Below are 15265 nucleotides of genomic sequence, written 5' to 3' on the forward strand. Positions count from 1 at the left end.
ATTTCCAATCTATGGACTGCTCACACCACCCCAATTCCAGCGGTGCGCCATGATGAATAGGCTGAACCAGCTGTAATCTAGAAACTAAAAAGAAGGTGGCATCTGAGACTTTACTATGGGGCTGAAAGAAAGAGGACGCTAAATTGTGTTTAAATTCAGATTGAAAAAGAAGGAATTGATAGATAAATGACACGGCAAATCCAATCTTACAACTAAATCACTGACATGTCTGCACTTTCCGGGTCCTGCAGGCTATTGCATTTGGCCCGTACTCTTCAATGTAATGTAATATAGTATCACATGACTGCTGGTGCCTCAGTGCCTCGGGACTGCTTCCTAAGTAATTTAAAACATGTATTGTCATGGGCAATGGGGCAGCCACAATATGGCGGCAGGTTTAGTTTAGTATTACTACGCAAATATCTGTTTTTGGTGGCATTACCGATCATGCCTCTCACCCCAATATAATCTGTGTCTTCAGGCATCTGGATAACCATTCTCTATGGGAGCCCAAGATCTTCGCTGTGCGATGCTTCAAGATCGTCATGTACTCAATACAGGTAGGAGTGTCTAAGCTGTATGTATAGCCCTGTCTGTACACAGGAGTGGGAGTGTCTGAGCTGTATATATAGCACTGTCTGTACGCGGGAGTAGGAGTGTCTGAGCTGTATATATAGCCCTGTCTGTACACAGGAGTGGGAGTGTCTGAGCTGTATGTATAGCACTGTCTGTACGCGGGAGTGGGAGTGTCTGAGCTGTATGTATAGCCCTGTCTGTACACAGGAGTGGGAGTGTCTGAGCTGTATGTATAGCCCTGTCTGTACACAGGAGTGGGAGTGTCTGAGCTGTATGTATAGCCCTGTCTGTACACAGGAGTGGGAGTGTCTGAGCTGTATGTATAGCAGTGTCTGTACACAGGAGTGGGAGTGTCTGAGCTGTATGTATAGCCCTGTCTGTACACAGGAGTGGGAGTGTCTGAGCTGTATGTATAGCCCTGTCTGTACGCAGGAGTGGGAGTGTCTGAGCTGTATGTATAGCCCTGTCTGTACACAGGAGTGGGAGTGTCTGAGCTGTATGTATAGCCCTGTCTGTACACAGGAGTGGGAGTGTCTGAGCTGTATGTATAGCAGTGTCTGTACACAGGAGTGGGAGTGTCTGAGCTGTATGTATAGCACTGTCTGTACACAGGAGTGGGAGTGTCTGAGCTGTATGTATAGCCCTGTCTGTACACAGGAGTGGGAGTGTCTGAGCTGTATGTATAGCACTGTCTGTACACAGGAGTGGGAGTGTCTGAGCTGTATGTATAGCCCTGTCTGTACACAGGAGTGGGAGTGTCTGAGCTGTATGTATAGCCCTGTCTGTACACAGGAGTGGGAGTGTCTGAGCTGTATGTATAGCCCTGTCTGTACACAGGAGTGGGAGTGTCTGAGCTGTATGTATAGCCCTGTCTGTACACAGGAGTGGGAGTGTCTGAGCTGTATGTATAGCCCTGTCTGTACACAGGAGTGGGAGTGTCTGAGCTGTATGTATAGCCCTGTCTGTACACAGGAGTGGGAGTGTCTGAGCTGTATGTATAGCCCTGTCTGTACACAGGAGTGGGAGTGTCTGAGCTGTATGTATAGCCCTGTCTGTACACAGGAGTGGGAGTGTCTGAGCTGTATGTATAGAACTGTCTGTACACAGGAGTGGGAGTGTCTGAGCTGTATGTATAGCCCTGTCTGTACACAGGAGTGGGAGTGTCTGAGCTGTATGTATAGCAGTGTCTGTACACAGGAGTGGGAGTGTCTGAGCTGTATGTATAGCAGTGTCTGTACGCGGAGTAGGAGTGTCTGAGCTGTATGTATAGCCCTGTCTGTACACAGGAGTGGGAGTGTCTGAGCTGTATGTATAGAACTGTCTGTACACAGGAGTGGGAGTGTCTGAGCTGTATGTATAGCCCTGTCTGTACACAGGAGTGGGAGTGTCTGAGCTGTATGTATAGCCCTGTCTGTACACAGGAGTGGGAGTGTCTGAGCTGTATGTATAGCCCTGTCTGTACACAGGAGTGGGAGTGTCTGAGCTGTATGTATAGCCCTGTCTGTACACAGGAGTGGGAGTGTCTGAGCTGTATGTATAGCAGTGTCTGTACGCGGGAGTGGGAGTGTCTGAGCTGTATGTATAGCCCTGTCTGTACACAGGAGTGGGAGTGTCTGAGCTGTATGTATAGCAGTGTCTGTACACAGGAGTGGGAGTGTCTGAGCTGTATGTATAGCCCTGTCTGTACACAGGAGTGGGAGTGTCTGAGCTGTATGTATAGCCCTGTCTGTACACAGGAGTGGGAGTGTCTGAGCTGTATGTATAGCCCTGTCTGTACACAGGAGTGGGAGTGTCTGAGCTGTATGTATAGCCCTGTCTGTACACAGGAGTGGGAGTGTCTGAGCTGTATGTATAGCCCTGTCTGTACGCGGGAGTGGGAGTGTCTGAGCTGTATGTATAGCCCTGTCTGTACACAGGAGTGGGAGTGTCTGAGCTGTATGTATAGCCCTGTCTGTACGCGGGAGTGGGGGTGTCTGAGCTGTATGTATAGCCCTGTCTGTACACAGGAGTAGGAGTGTCTGAGCTGTATGTATAGCCCTGTCTGTACACAGGAGTGGGAGTGTCTGAGCTGTATGTATAGCCCTGTCTGTACACAGGAGTGGGAGTGTCTGAGCTGTATGTATAGCCCTGTCTGTACACAGGAGTGGGAGTGTCTGAGCTGTATGTATAGCCCTGTCTGTACACAGGAGTGGGAGTGTCTGAGCTGTATGTATAGCCCTGTCTGTACGCGGAAGTGGGAGTGTCTGAGCTGTATGTATAGCCCTGTCTGTACGCGGAAGTAGGGAGTGTCTGAGCTGTATGTATAGGCCTGTCTGTACGCGGGAGTAGGGAGTGTCTGAGCTGTATGTATAGCCCTGTCTGTACACAGGAGTGGGAGTGTCTGAGCTGTATGTATAGCCCTGTCTGTACACATGAGTGGGAGTGTCTGAGCTGTATGTATAGCCCTGTCTGTACACAGGAGTAGGAGTGTCTGAGCTGTATGTATAGCAGTGTCTGTACACAGGAGTGGGAGTGTCTGAGCTGTATGTATAGCCCTGTCTGTACACAGGAGTGGGAGTGTCTGAGCTGTATGTATAGCCCTGTCTGTACACAGGAGTGGGAGTGTCTGAGCTGTATGTATAGCCCTGTCTGTACACAGGAGTGGGAGTGTCTGAGCTGTATGTATAGCCCTGTCTGTACGCGGGAGTGGGAGTGTCTGAGCTGTATGTATAGCGCTGTCTGTACACAGGAGTGGGAGTGTCTGAGCTGTATGTATAGCCCTGTCTGTACACAGGAGTGGGAGTGTCTGAGCTGTATGTATAGCCCTGTCTGTACACAGGAGTGGGAGTGTCTGAGCTGTATGTATAGCAGTGTCTGTACACAGGAGTGGGAGTGTCTGAGCTGTATGTATAGCCCTGTCTGTACACAGGAGTGGGAGTGTCTGAGCTGTATGTATAGCCCTGTCTGTACGCGGGAGTGGGAGTGTCTGAGCTGTATGTATAGCCCTGTCTGTACACAGGAGTGGGAGTGTCTGAGCTGTATGTATAGCCCTGTCTGTACACAGGAGTGGGAGTGTCTGAGCTGTATGTATAGCCCTGTCTGTACACAGGAGTGGCAGTGTCTGAGCTGTATGTATAGCCCTGTCTGTACACAGGAGTGGGAGTGTCTGAGCTGTATGTATAGCCCTGTCTGTACACAGGAGTGGGAGTGTCTGAGCTGTATGTATAGCAGTGTCTGTACACAGGAGTGGGAGTGTCTGAGCTGTATGTATAGCCCTGTCTGTACACAGGAGTGGGAGTGTCTGAGCTGTATGTATAGCCCTGTCTGTACACAGGAGTGGGAGTGTCTGAGCTGTATGTATAGCGCTGTCTGTACGCAGGAGTGGGAGTGTCTGAGCTGTATGTATAGCCCTGTCTGTACGCAGGAGTAGGAGTGTCTGAGCTGTATGTATAGCGCTGTCTGTACACAGGAGTGGGAGTGTCTGAGCTGTATGTATAGCCCTGTCTGTACACAGGAGTGGGAGTGTCTGAGCTGTATGTATAGCCCTGTCTGTACGCAGGAGTGGGAGTGTCTGAGCTGTATGTATAGCCCTGTCTGTACACAGGAGTGGGAGTGTCTGAGCTGTATGTATAGCAGTGTCTGTACGCGGGAGTGGGAGTGTCTGAGCTGTATGTATAGCCCTGTCTGTACGCAGGAGTGGGAGTGTCTGAGCTGTATGTATAGCCCTATCTGTACACAGGAGTGGGAGTGTCTGAGCTGTATGTATAGCCCTGTCTGTACACAGGAGTGGGAGTGTCTGAGCTGTATGTATAGCAGTGTCTGTACGCAGGAGTGGGAGTGTCTGAGCTGTATGTATAGCAGTGTCTGTACACAGGAGTGGGAGTGTCTGAGCTGTATGTATAGCCCTGTCTGTACACGGGAGTGGGAGTGTCTGAGCTGTATGTATAGCCCTGTCTGTACGCGGGAGTGGGAGTGTCTGAGCTGTATGTATAGCCCTGTCTGTACGCAGGAGTGGGAGTGTCTGAGCTGTATGTATAGCCCTGTCTGTACACAGGAGTGGGAGTGTCTGAGCTGTATGTATAGCAGTGTCTGTACACAGGAGTGGGAGTGTCTGAGCTGTATGTATAGCCCTGTCTGTACACAGGAGTGGGAGTGTCTGAGCTGTATGAATAGCACTGTCTGTACGTGGGAGTAGGAGTGTCTGAGCTGTATGTATAGCCCTGTCTGTACACAGGAGTGGGAGTGTCTGAGCTGTATGTATAGCCCTGTCTGTACGCGGGAGTGGGAGTGTCTGAGCTGTATGTATAGCCCTGTCTGTACGCAGGAGTGGGAGTGTCTGAGCTGTATGTATAGCCCTGTCTGTACGCGGGAGTGGGAGTGTCTGAGCTGTATGTATAGCCCTGTCTGTACACAGGAGTGGGAGTGTCTGAGCTGTATGTATAGCACTGTCTGTACACAGGAGTGGGAGTGTCTGAGCTGTATGTATAGCCCTGTCTGTACACAGGAGTGGGAGTGTCTGAGCTGTATGTATAGCCCTGTCTGTTCGCGGGAGTGGGAGTGTCTGAGCTGTATGTATAGCCCTGTCTGTACACAGGAGTGGGAGTGTCTGAGCTGTATGTATAGCCCTGTATGTACACAGGAGTGGGAGTGTCTGAGCTGTATGTATAGCCCTGTCTGTACACAGGAGTGGGAGTGTCTGAGCTGTATGTATAGCCCTGTCTGTACACAGGAGTGGGAGTGTCTGAGCTGTATGTATAGCGCTGTCTGTACGCGGGAGTGGGAGTGTCTGAGCTGTATGTATAGCCCTGTCTGTACGCGGGAGTGGGAGTGTCTGAGCTGTATGTATAGCCCTGTCTGTACACAGGAGTGGGAGTGTCTGAGCTGTATGTATAGCCCTGTCTGTACACAGGAGTGGGAGTGTCTGAGCTGTATGTATAGCACTGTCTGTACGCGGGAGTGGGAGTGTCTGAGCTGTATGTATAGCCCTGTCTGTACACAGGAGTGGGAGTGTCTGAGCTGTATGTATAGCACTGTCTGTACACAGGAGTGGGAGTGTCTGAGCTGTATGTATAGCCCTGTCTGTACACAGGAGTGGGAGTGTCTGAGCTGTATGTATAGCTCTGTCTGTTCGCGGGAGTGGGAGTGTCTGAGCTGTATGTATAGCCCTGTCTGTACGCGGGAGTGGGAGTGTCTGAGCTGTATGTATAGCCCTGTCTGTACACAGGAGTGGGAGTGTCTGAGCTGTATGTATAGCCCTGTCTGTACACAGGAGTGGGAGTGTCTGAGCTGTATGTATAGCCCTGTCTGTACACAGGAGTAGGAGTGTCTGAGCTGTATGTATAGCCCTGTCTGTACACAGGAGTGGGAGTGTCTGAGCTGTATGTATAGCCTTGTCTGTACACAGGAGTGGGAGTGTCTGAGCTGTATGTATAGCCCTGTCTGTACACATGAGTGGTAGTGTCTGAGCTGTATGTATAGCCCTGTCTGTACGCGGGAGTGGGAGTGTCTGAGCTGTATGTATAGCCCTGTCTGTACACAGGAGTGGGAGTGTCTGAGCTGTATGTATAGCCCTGTCTGTACACGGGAGTGGGAGTGTCTGAGCTGTATATATAGCCCTGTCTGTACACAGTAGTAGGAGTGTCTGAGCTGTGTGTATAGCCCTGTCTGTACACAGGAGTGGGAGTGTCTGAGCTGTATGTATAGCCCTGTCTGTACACAGGAGTGGGAGTGTCTGAGCTGTATGTATAGCCCTGTCTGTACACAGGAGTGGGAGTGTCTGAGCTGTATGTATAGCCCTGTCTGTACACAGGAGTAGGAGTGTCTGAGCTGTATGTATAGCCCTGTCTGTACGCAGGAGTGGGAGTGTCTGAGCTGTATGTATAGCCCTGTCTGTACACAGGAGTGGGAGTGTCTGAGCTGTATATATAGCCCTGTCTGTACACAGGAGTGGGAGTGTCTGAGCTGTATGTATAGCCCTGTCTGTACGCGGGAGTAGGAGTGTCTGAGCTGTATGTATAGCAGTGTCTGTACACAGGAGTGGGAGTGTCTGAGCTGTATGTATAGCCCTGTCTGTACGCGGGAGTGGGAGTGTCTGAGCTGTATGTATAGCCCTGTCTGTACACAGGAGTGGGAGTGTCTGAGCTGTATGTATAGCCCTGTCTGTACACAGGAGTGGGAGTGTCTGAGCTGTATGTATAGCCCTGTCTGTACACAGGAGTGGGATTGTCTGAGCTGTATGTATAGCCCTGTCTGTACACAGGAGTGGGAGTGTCTGAGCTGTATGTATAGCCCTGTCTGTACGCAGGAGTGGGAGTGTCTGAGCTGTATGTATAGCCCTGTCTGTACACAGGAGTGGGAGTGCCTGAGCTGTATGTATAGCCCTGTCTGTACGCGAGTAGGGATGGTATGCATGAAGTTGGTGTCAGGGTGAATTAAGTAGCAAAAAGTAAAATAACCTCCTCCCCAGAATGAAGGTGCTCAGCTGCCTCCTAACTGCTACAGGTAAGAGCCACGAGGTTATTGAAGAGCTCCTTTATTGTTGTGATGCCGGGATGTGACCTGTAGGACTCTTCTACCTCTGACTGGTCCCGTTTTTTCCAGGATGTATAAGGTGTACTTAGCTATCACCCTAGGACTAAACCACCTCTATGTGTAGTAGGATGTACATCCGACGCAGTGACAGCATGCCTCACAAATGAATGGTGGGCCCATGGGCACTATAAATAATGACCACTTAGTCTCAGGATAAAATAAGGAATTTTTGCATTGAGCTGACTGTATCTTTTGGCAAATGAAGCAAAATAAAGTCATTACAATCAGTGACATGACTATCACTGCTGGTGTGCAAGCACTGACAGCGTGGCTGTCTAGGCCTAGTATCATCAATACTTAGCATACCCATGAACCTTCAATTACCGGAAATAGTTTTTAAAACAATAATTTCTCTAACGTCCTAGAGGATGCTGGGGACTCCGTAAGGACCATGGGGATAGACGGGCTCCGCAGGAGACATGGGCACTTTAAGAAAGACTTTGGTTCTGGGTGTGCACTGGCTCCTCCCTCTATGCCCCTCCTCCAGACCTCAGTTGATTACTGTGCCCAGAGGAGACTGGGTGCTTTCAAGGAGCTCTCCTGAGTTTCCTGTCAGAAAGTATTTTGTTAGGTTTTTTATTTTCAGGGAGCTCTGCTGGCAACAGACTCCCTGCATCGAGGGACTGAGGAGAGAGAAACAGACCTACTTCTCTGAGTTTCAAGGCTCATTTTCTTAGGCTACTGGACACCATTAGCTCCAGAGGGATTGGTACGCAGGTCTCACCCTCGCCGTCCGTCCCAGAGCCGCGCCGCCGTCCTCCTCGCGGAGCCGGAAGATAGAAGCCGGGTGAGTATGAGAAGAAAAGAAGACTTCAGAGGCGGCAGAAGACATTTTGATCTTCATAGAGGTAACGCACAGCAGTGTAGCTGTGCGCCATTGCTCCCATTCACCTCACACACATCTGTCACTGTAAGGGTGCAGGGCGCAGGGGGGGCGCCCTGGGCAGCAATATAAACCTCTCCTGTGGCAAAAGTACATATATACATGTACAGCTGGGCACTGTACATGTATATAAAGAGCCCCCGCCATGTTTTTAAGAATTTTGAGCGGGACAGAAGCCCGCCACCGAGGGGGCGGGGCTTCTCCCTCAGCACTCAACAGCGCCATATTCTCCACAGCACAACGCTGAGAGGTAGCTCCCCGGACTCTTCCTTTCTTACTCACGGTGACAGAGGGTTTTCAAGAGGGGGGGGCACATAATTGGCGCATATACATACATAAAGGCGCTACTGGGTAAACATTCTGTATTTTTCCTGGGTCATATAGCTCTGGGGTGTGTGCTGGCATACTCTCTCTGTCTCTCCAAAGGGCCTGGTGGGGAACCTGTCTTCAGAAAAGAGCTTCCCTGTGTGTGTGTGGTGTGTCGGTACGCGTGTGTCGACATGTCTGAGGTTGAAGGCTCACCTAAGGAGGAGGGGGAGTGTATGAATATAAGGTCTCCGTCGGCAGCGCCGACACCTGACTGGATGGATATGTGGAATGTTTTCAGTGCTAATGTAAATTTATTGCACAAAAGATTAGACAAAGCTGAGGCTAGGGAACAGTCAGGGAGTCAACCCATGTCTGTCCCAATGTCGCCGGGACCTTCGGGGTCTCAGAAGCGCCCACTATCCCAAATAGTTGACACAGATACCGACACGGATTCAGACTCCAGTGTCGACTACGATGATGCAAAATTACAGCCAGAAGTGGCTAAATGTATTCGATATATGATTATTGCAATAAAAGATGTTTTGCATATCACAGAGGAACCCCCTGTCCCTGACACGAGGGTACACATGTATAAAGGAAAGAAGCCTGAGGTCACCTTTCCATCCTCACATGAGCTGAATGAATTATGCGAAAAAGCTTGGGAATCTCCAGACAAAAAGCTGCAGATTCCCAAAAGGATTCTTATGGCGTATCCTTTCCCGCCAAAGGACAGAATACGGTGGGAATCCTCCCCTAAGGTAGACAAAGCATTGACACGCTTATAAAAAAAGATAGCGCTGCCATCCCAAGATACGGCTACCCTCAAGGATCCTGCGGACCGCAAGCAGGAGGTTACCTTGAAGTCCATTTACACACATTCTGGTACGATACTCAGACCGGCAATTGCGTCGGTTTGGATTTGTAGTGCTGTAGCAGCATGGACAGATTCCTTATCAGCGGAAATTGAGACCCTAGATAAGGATACCTTTTTTAATGACTCTGTGGCATATAAAAGATGCTGTCTTATATATGAGGGATGCTCCAAGGGACATTAGTTTACTGGGTTCCAGAATAAACGCTATGTCTATTTCTGCTAGGCGAGTCTTATGGACCCGACAGTGGACAGGTGATGCCGACTCAAAGAGGCATATGGAGTTTTTGCCTTACAAGGGTGAGGAATTATTTGGAGAAAGCCTCTCGGACCTGGTCTCCACAGCTACGGCAGGTAAATCGAATTTTTTGCCTTATATTCCCTCACAACCTAAGAAAGCGCCTCATTATCAAATGCAGTCCTTTCGTTCAAATAAAAGCAAAAGAGTATGTGGCTCGTCCTTTCTTGCCAGAGGTAAGGGCAGAGGGAAAAAGCTGCACAGCACAGCTAGTTCCCAGGAACAGAAGTACTCCCCGGCCTCTGCAAAATCCACCGCATGACGCTGGGGCTCCCCTGAGGGAGTCCGCTCCAGTGGGGGCACGTCTTCGACTTTTCAGCCACATCTGGGTTCACTCACAGGTGGATCCCTGGGCAATAGAAATTGTTTCTCAGGGATACAAGCTGGAATTCGAAGAGGTGCCCCCTCGCCGGTTTTTCAAATCGGCGCTACCGACTTCTCCCCTAGAAAGGGAGATAGTGTTACATGCGATTCACAAATTGTGTCTTCAACAAGTGGTGGTCGAGGTTCCCCTGCTTCAAAGAGGGAAGGGATACTACTCAACTCTGTTTGTGGTCCCGAAACCGGACGGTTCGGTCAGACCCATTTTGAATTTAAAATCCCTGAACCTTTACTTAAAACGGTTCAAGTTCAAAATGGAATCGCTCAGAGCGGTCATCGCCAGCCTGGAAGGGGGAGATTTTATTGTATCTCTGGACATAAAGGATGCATACCTGCATGTTCCCATATATCCTCCTCATCAGGCGTACCTGAGATTTGCGGTATAGGATTCTCATTACCAATTTCAGACGTTGCCGTTTGGGCTTTCCACGGCCCCGAGGATTTTCACCAAGGTAATGGCGGAAATGATGGTGCTCCTGCGCAATTATCCCGTACTGGACGATCTCCTCATAAAAGCGAGATCACGGGAGAAGTTGCTGAACAGCGTATCACTTTCACTGAAGGTGTTACAGCGACACGGCTGGATTCTCAATATTTCAAAGTCGCAGCTGAATCCTACGTCTCGTCTGACCTTTTTGGGCATGATTCTGGACACAGACCAGAAAAGGGTTTTTCTTCCGATAGAAAAAGCGCAGGAACTCATGACTCTAGTCAAGAACCTGTTGAAGCCGAAACAAGTGTCAGTACATCATTGCACTCAAGTCCTGGGAAAGATGGTGGCGACATACAAAGCTATCCCCTTCGGCAGGTTCCATGCAAGGACTTTCCAATGGGACCTACTGGACAAGTGGTCCGGGTCACATCTACAAATTCATCAACGGATCACCCTGTCCCCCAGAGCCAGGGTATCTCTCCTGTGGTGGCTGCAGAGTGCTCACCTCCTAGAGGGCCGCAGGTTCGGCATTCAGGACTGGATCCTCCGAGGTTGCGGAGCAGTCACACAGGGAAGAAATTTCGAAGGTCTTTGGTCAAGTCAAGAGACTTGTCTCCACATCAACATCCTGGAACTGAGGGCCATATACAACGCCCTACGTCAAGCGGAGGCATTACTTCGCGACCAACCAGTTCTGATCCAGTCAGACAACGTCACCGCAGTAGCTCATGTAAACCGCCATGGTGGCACAAGGAGCAGAGTGGCGATGGCGGAAGCCACCAGAATTCTTCGCTGGGCGGAGAATCATGTAAGCGCACTGTCAGCAGTGTTCATTCCGGGAGTGGACAACTGGGAAGCAGACTTCCTCAGCAGACACGACCTACATCCGGGAGAGTGGGGACTTCATCAGGAAGTCTTCGCGCAGATTGCAAGTCAGTGGGGACTGCCCCAAATAGACATGATGGCGTCCCGTCTCAACAAAAAGCTACAAAGATATTGCGCCAGGTCAAAAGACCCTCAGGCGGTACCTGTGGACGCCCTAGTGACACCGTGGGTGTTCCGGTCGGTCTATGTATTTCCTCCTCTTCCTCTCATACCCAAGGTGTTGATAATAATAAGAAAAAGAGGAGTGAGAACAATCCTCATTGTTCCAGATTGGCCACGAAGGGCCTGGTATCCGGATCTGCAGGAAATGCTTACAGAAGATCCGTGGCCTCTTCCTCTAAGGCAGGACCTGTTGCAACAGGGGCCCTGTCTGTTCCAAGACTTACCGCGGCTGCGTTTGACGGCATGGCGGTTGAACGCCGGATCCTAGCGGAAAAAGGTATTCCGGATGAGGTCATTCCTACGCTAATAAAGGCTAGGAAGGACGTGACATCAAAACATTGGGTGGTATTCATGTGACCGACGGTCGGGAGACCGACGGTCACATGACCTCCTCCAGCATCCCGACCCCCACTATCCCGATGGTCGGCATGCCGACCAACAGGGACTATTTCCACTCGTGGGTGTCCACGACACCCATAGAGTGGGAATAGAACCCGTGGCGACTTTAGGTTGCCACCGAGCCCGCAGCGTGGCGAGCGCAGCGAGCCCACAAGGGGCTTGCTGCACTCGCCCCTCCCCGCCGGGATCCCGGCGTCGGTATGCTGCCGGGATCCCGGCGTCGGTAAGCTGACCGGCGGTCAGGAGACCGCCGGTCAGCCATACTACACCCCAAAACATTATCACCGAATATGGCGAAAATATGTTTCTTGGTGTGAGGCCAGGAATGCTCCTACGGAAGAATTAAATCTAGGCCGTTTTCTTCACTTCCTACAAACGAGTGAATTTGGGCCTAAAATTAGGATCTATTAAGGTTCAGATTTCGGCCCTATCCATTTTCTTTCAAAAGGAATTGGCCTCTCTCCCAGAAGTACAGACTTTTGTGAAGGGAGTACTGCATATTCAGCCTCCTTTTGTACCTCCGGTGGCGCCTTGGGACCTTAACGTGGTGTTAAGTTTCCTTAAGTCACATTGGTTTGAACCACTTAAAACGGTGCAGTTGAAATATCTCACTTGGAAGGTGGTCATGTCGTTAGCCTTGGCTTCGGCTAGGCGAGTTTCGGAATTAGGGGCTTTTATGTGATAAAGCCGCTATCTGGTTTTCCATATGGATAGAGCGGAATTGCGGACCCGTCCTCAATTCCTGCCAAAAGTGGTCTCATCTTTTCATATGAACCAACCTATTGTGGTGCCTGTGGCTACACGTGACTTGGAGGATGCCGAATCCCTTGATGTGGTCAGGGCTTTGAAAATTTACGTGGCCAGAACGGCTCGGGTCAGAAAAACAGAAGCACTGTTTGTCCTGTATGCAGCCAACAAGGTTGGCGCTCCTGCTTCAAAGCAGACTATTGCTCGCTGGATCTGTAACACGATTCAGCGAGCTCATTCTACGGCAGGATTGCCGTTACCAAAATCGGTTAAGGCCCATTCCACTAGGAAGGTGGGCTCTTCTTGGGCGGCTGGCCGAGGGGTCTCGGCACTACAGCTGTGCCGAGCAGCTACTTGGTCGGGGTCAAACACCTTTGCAAAGTTCTATAAGTTTGATACCCTGGCTGAGGAGGACCTCCTGTTTGCTCAATCGGTGCTGCAGAGTCATCCGCACTCTCCCGCCCGTTTGGGAGCTTTGGTATAATCTCCATGGTCCTTACGGAGTCCCCAGCATCCTCTAGGACGTTAGAGAAAATAAGATTTTAAACCTACCGGTAAATCTTTTTCTCGTAGTCCGTAGAGGATGCTGGGCGCCCGTCCCAAGTGCGAACTACATCTGCAAGACTTGTATATAGTAATTGCTTACATAAGGGTTATGTTATAGTTTCATCGGTTTTGGACCGATGCTATGTTGTTTTTTCATACTGTTAACTAGATAGTATATCACAAGTTATACGGTGTGATTGGTTTGGCTGGTATGAATCTTGCCCTTGGATTAACTAAAATCCTTTCCTCGTACTGTCCGTCTCCTCTGGGCACAGTTTCTCTAACTGAGGTCTGGAGGAGGGGCATAGAGGGAGGAGCCAGTGCACACCCAGATCCTGCGGAGCCCGTCTATCCCCATGGTCCTTACGGAGTCCCCGGCATCCTCTACAGACTACGAGAAAAAGATTTACCGGTAGGTTTAAAATCTTATTTTTGTCGTCATTAATATATTTTAAGTCTCATATTATTGTCACTGAATGTAATATTTTTTTTTTTTACTTTGCTGTGACTGTGTACGGTACTTTTCACTGTCATATTCATGGGCAAAAGACGTACAGTCAGCTCAATGCAAAAATATATTTTTCTGTATTGATACGTGTGGTTACTGTAAGTGATCGAGATCGCCTCAGCACAAGCACGGCACAAGTTGCAGTGTGTAATAAAACTGTTATCGTAGTGAGGCTTGCAGATGTCAAAAATATATCCACCATAATATAACAAGCTATATCATATTGTATATTTAAGATGGAGATAAAAAAAGCGTTTAAAAAAAGTATTTCTTGCACTGCAAGCATTGTTTAACTTTGCATTGGAGGCTTCACGCAGTGGCAGTTATCAAAAGTGACACCTGGTGGACGATCACTAGTATTGCACTCGCTGAAGACTCAGGGCTTAGGACCTAGGGGGTCATTCCGAGTTGATCGCTCGCTGCCGTTTTTCGCAGCATAGCCATCAGGCTAAAAACCGGCTGTTCTGCGCATGCGTATGGGCCGCAGGGCGCACGCGCCAAGTAATTTCACACAAAACTAAGCAATTTGACACAGGGGTGAGCGACGCTTTTCAGTCGCTCTGCTGATCGGTGTGTGATTGACAGGAAGTGGGTGTTTCTGGGCGGAAACTGACCGCTTTCCGGGAATGTGCTAAAAAACGCAGGCGTGTCAGGCTAAAATGCGGGAGTGGCTGGGGAAACGGGGGAGTGGCTGGTCGAACGCAGGCGTGTTTGTGACGTCAAACCAGGAACTAAACGGACTGAGGTGATCGCAAGGTAGGAGTAGGTCTGGAGCTACTCAGAAACTGCAGGAAAAGATTTTCGGGCAGTTCTGCTAACCTTTCGTTCGCAATTCTGCTATGCTAAGATACACTCCCAGAGGGTGGCGGCCTAGCGTGTGCAATGCTGCTAAAAGCAGCTAGCGAGTGAACAACTCGGAATGAGGGCCCTAATTCAGACCTGGGGGTAAATTTACTAAGGTGGGAGTTTTTTTAGAACTAGTGATGTTGCCCATAGCAACCAATCAGATTCTAGTTAACATTTATCAAGCTGCTTCTAGAAGATAATAGATAGAATCTGATTGGTTGCTATAGGCAACATCACCAGTTCTAAAAAACTCCCACCTTAGTAAATTTACCCCCTGATCGTAGCAGTAAATTTGTTAGCAGATGGGCAAAACCATGGGCCTAATTTAGACCTGATCGCTCGCTTGCGTTTTTTGCAGCGCCGCGATAAGGTCACAACCGCATGCGTACGCACCGCAATGCGCATGCGTGTCGCACGCGCAGTCATTCGTTAATCGGCTGCTGTGCGAATTCGCACAACAGCAATTAGGTCTGAATTGGGCCCTTAATTCTTTTCACTGTGACTGCATATGCCACCCTGCGACCGAAAATCCCACTTTGTTTTCCTTATTGTACAGCACTGGGGGATGGAAAACCCTGGAGAGAGCTGACCCCCCACCCCCCCTTCCCCCCCTAGGATGAGACTCCCCCTCCTCGGAATGCAGCTCTTCCCCACATTATGTACTTGTAAATGTAAAAGGTCACCCCAAACCGTGGGCCTAATTCAGACCTGATTGCAGCAGCAAAATCTTTCTCTAATGGGCAAAACCATGTGCACTGCAGGTGGGGCAGGGGCAGATGTAACATGTGCAGAGAGAGTTAGATTTGGGTGGGGTGTGTTCAAACTGAAATCTAAATTGCATTGTAAAAATA

At 49.7% G+C, this 15265-nt stretch overlaps 1 protein-coding gene across 4 annotated transcripts in view; it reads left to right on the top strand.

Annotated features, from left to right (window-relative positions):
* EFR3B (EFR3 homolog B) overlaps window positions 1–15265 on the top strand; it is a 305942-nt gene that overhangs the window by 221483 nt on the left and 69194 nt on the right. For all 4 annotated transcript variants that reach the window (XM_063915063.1, XM_063915062.1, XM_063915065.1 and 1 more), the window contains one exon: window positions 482–560. In XM_063915063.1, the coding sequence (XP_063771133.1) occupies window positions 482–560 (79 nt within the window). The remainder of the gene's footprint in view (window positions 1–481; window positions 561–15265) is intronic.

The sequence above is a fragment of the Pseudophryne corroboree genome, chromosome 4, assembly GCF_028390025.1.
Source record: "Pseudophryne corroboree isolate aPseCor3 chromosome 4, aPseCor3.hap2, whole genome shotgun sequence".
NCBI lineage: Eukaryota > Metazoa > Chordata > Amphibia > Anura > Myobatrachidae > Pseudophryne > Pseudophryne corroboree.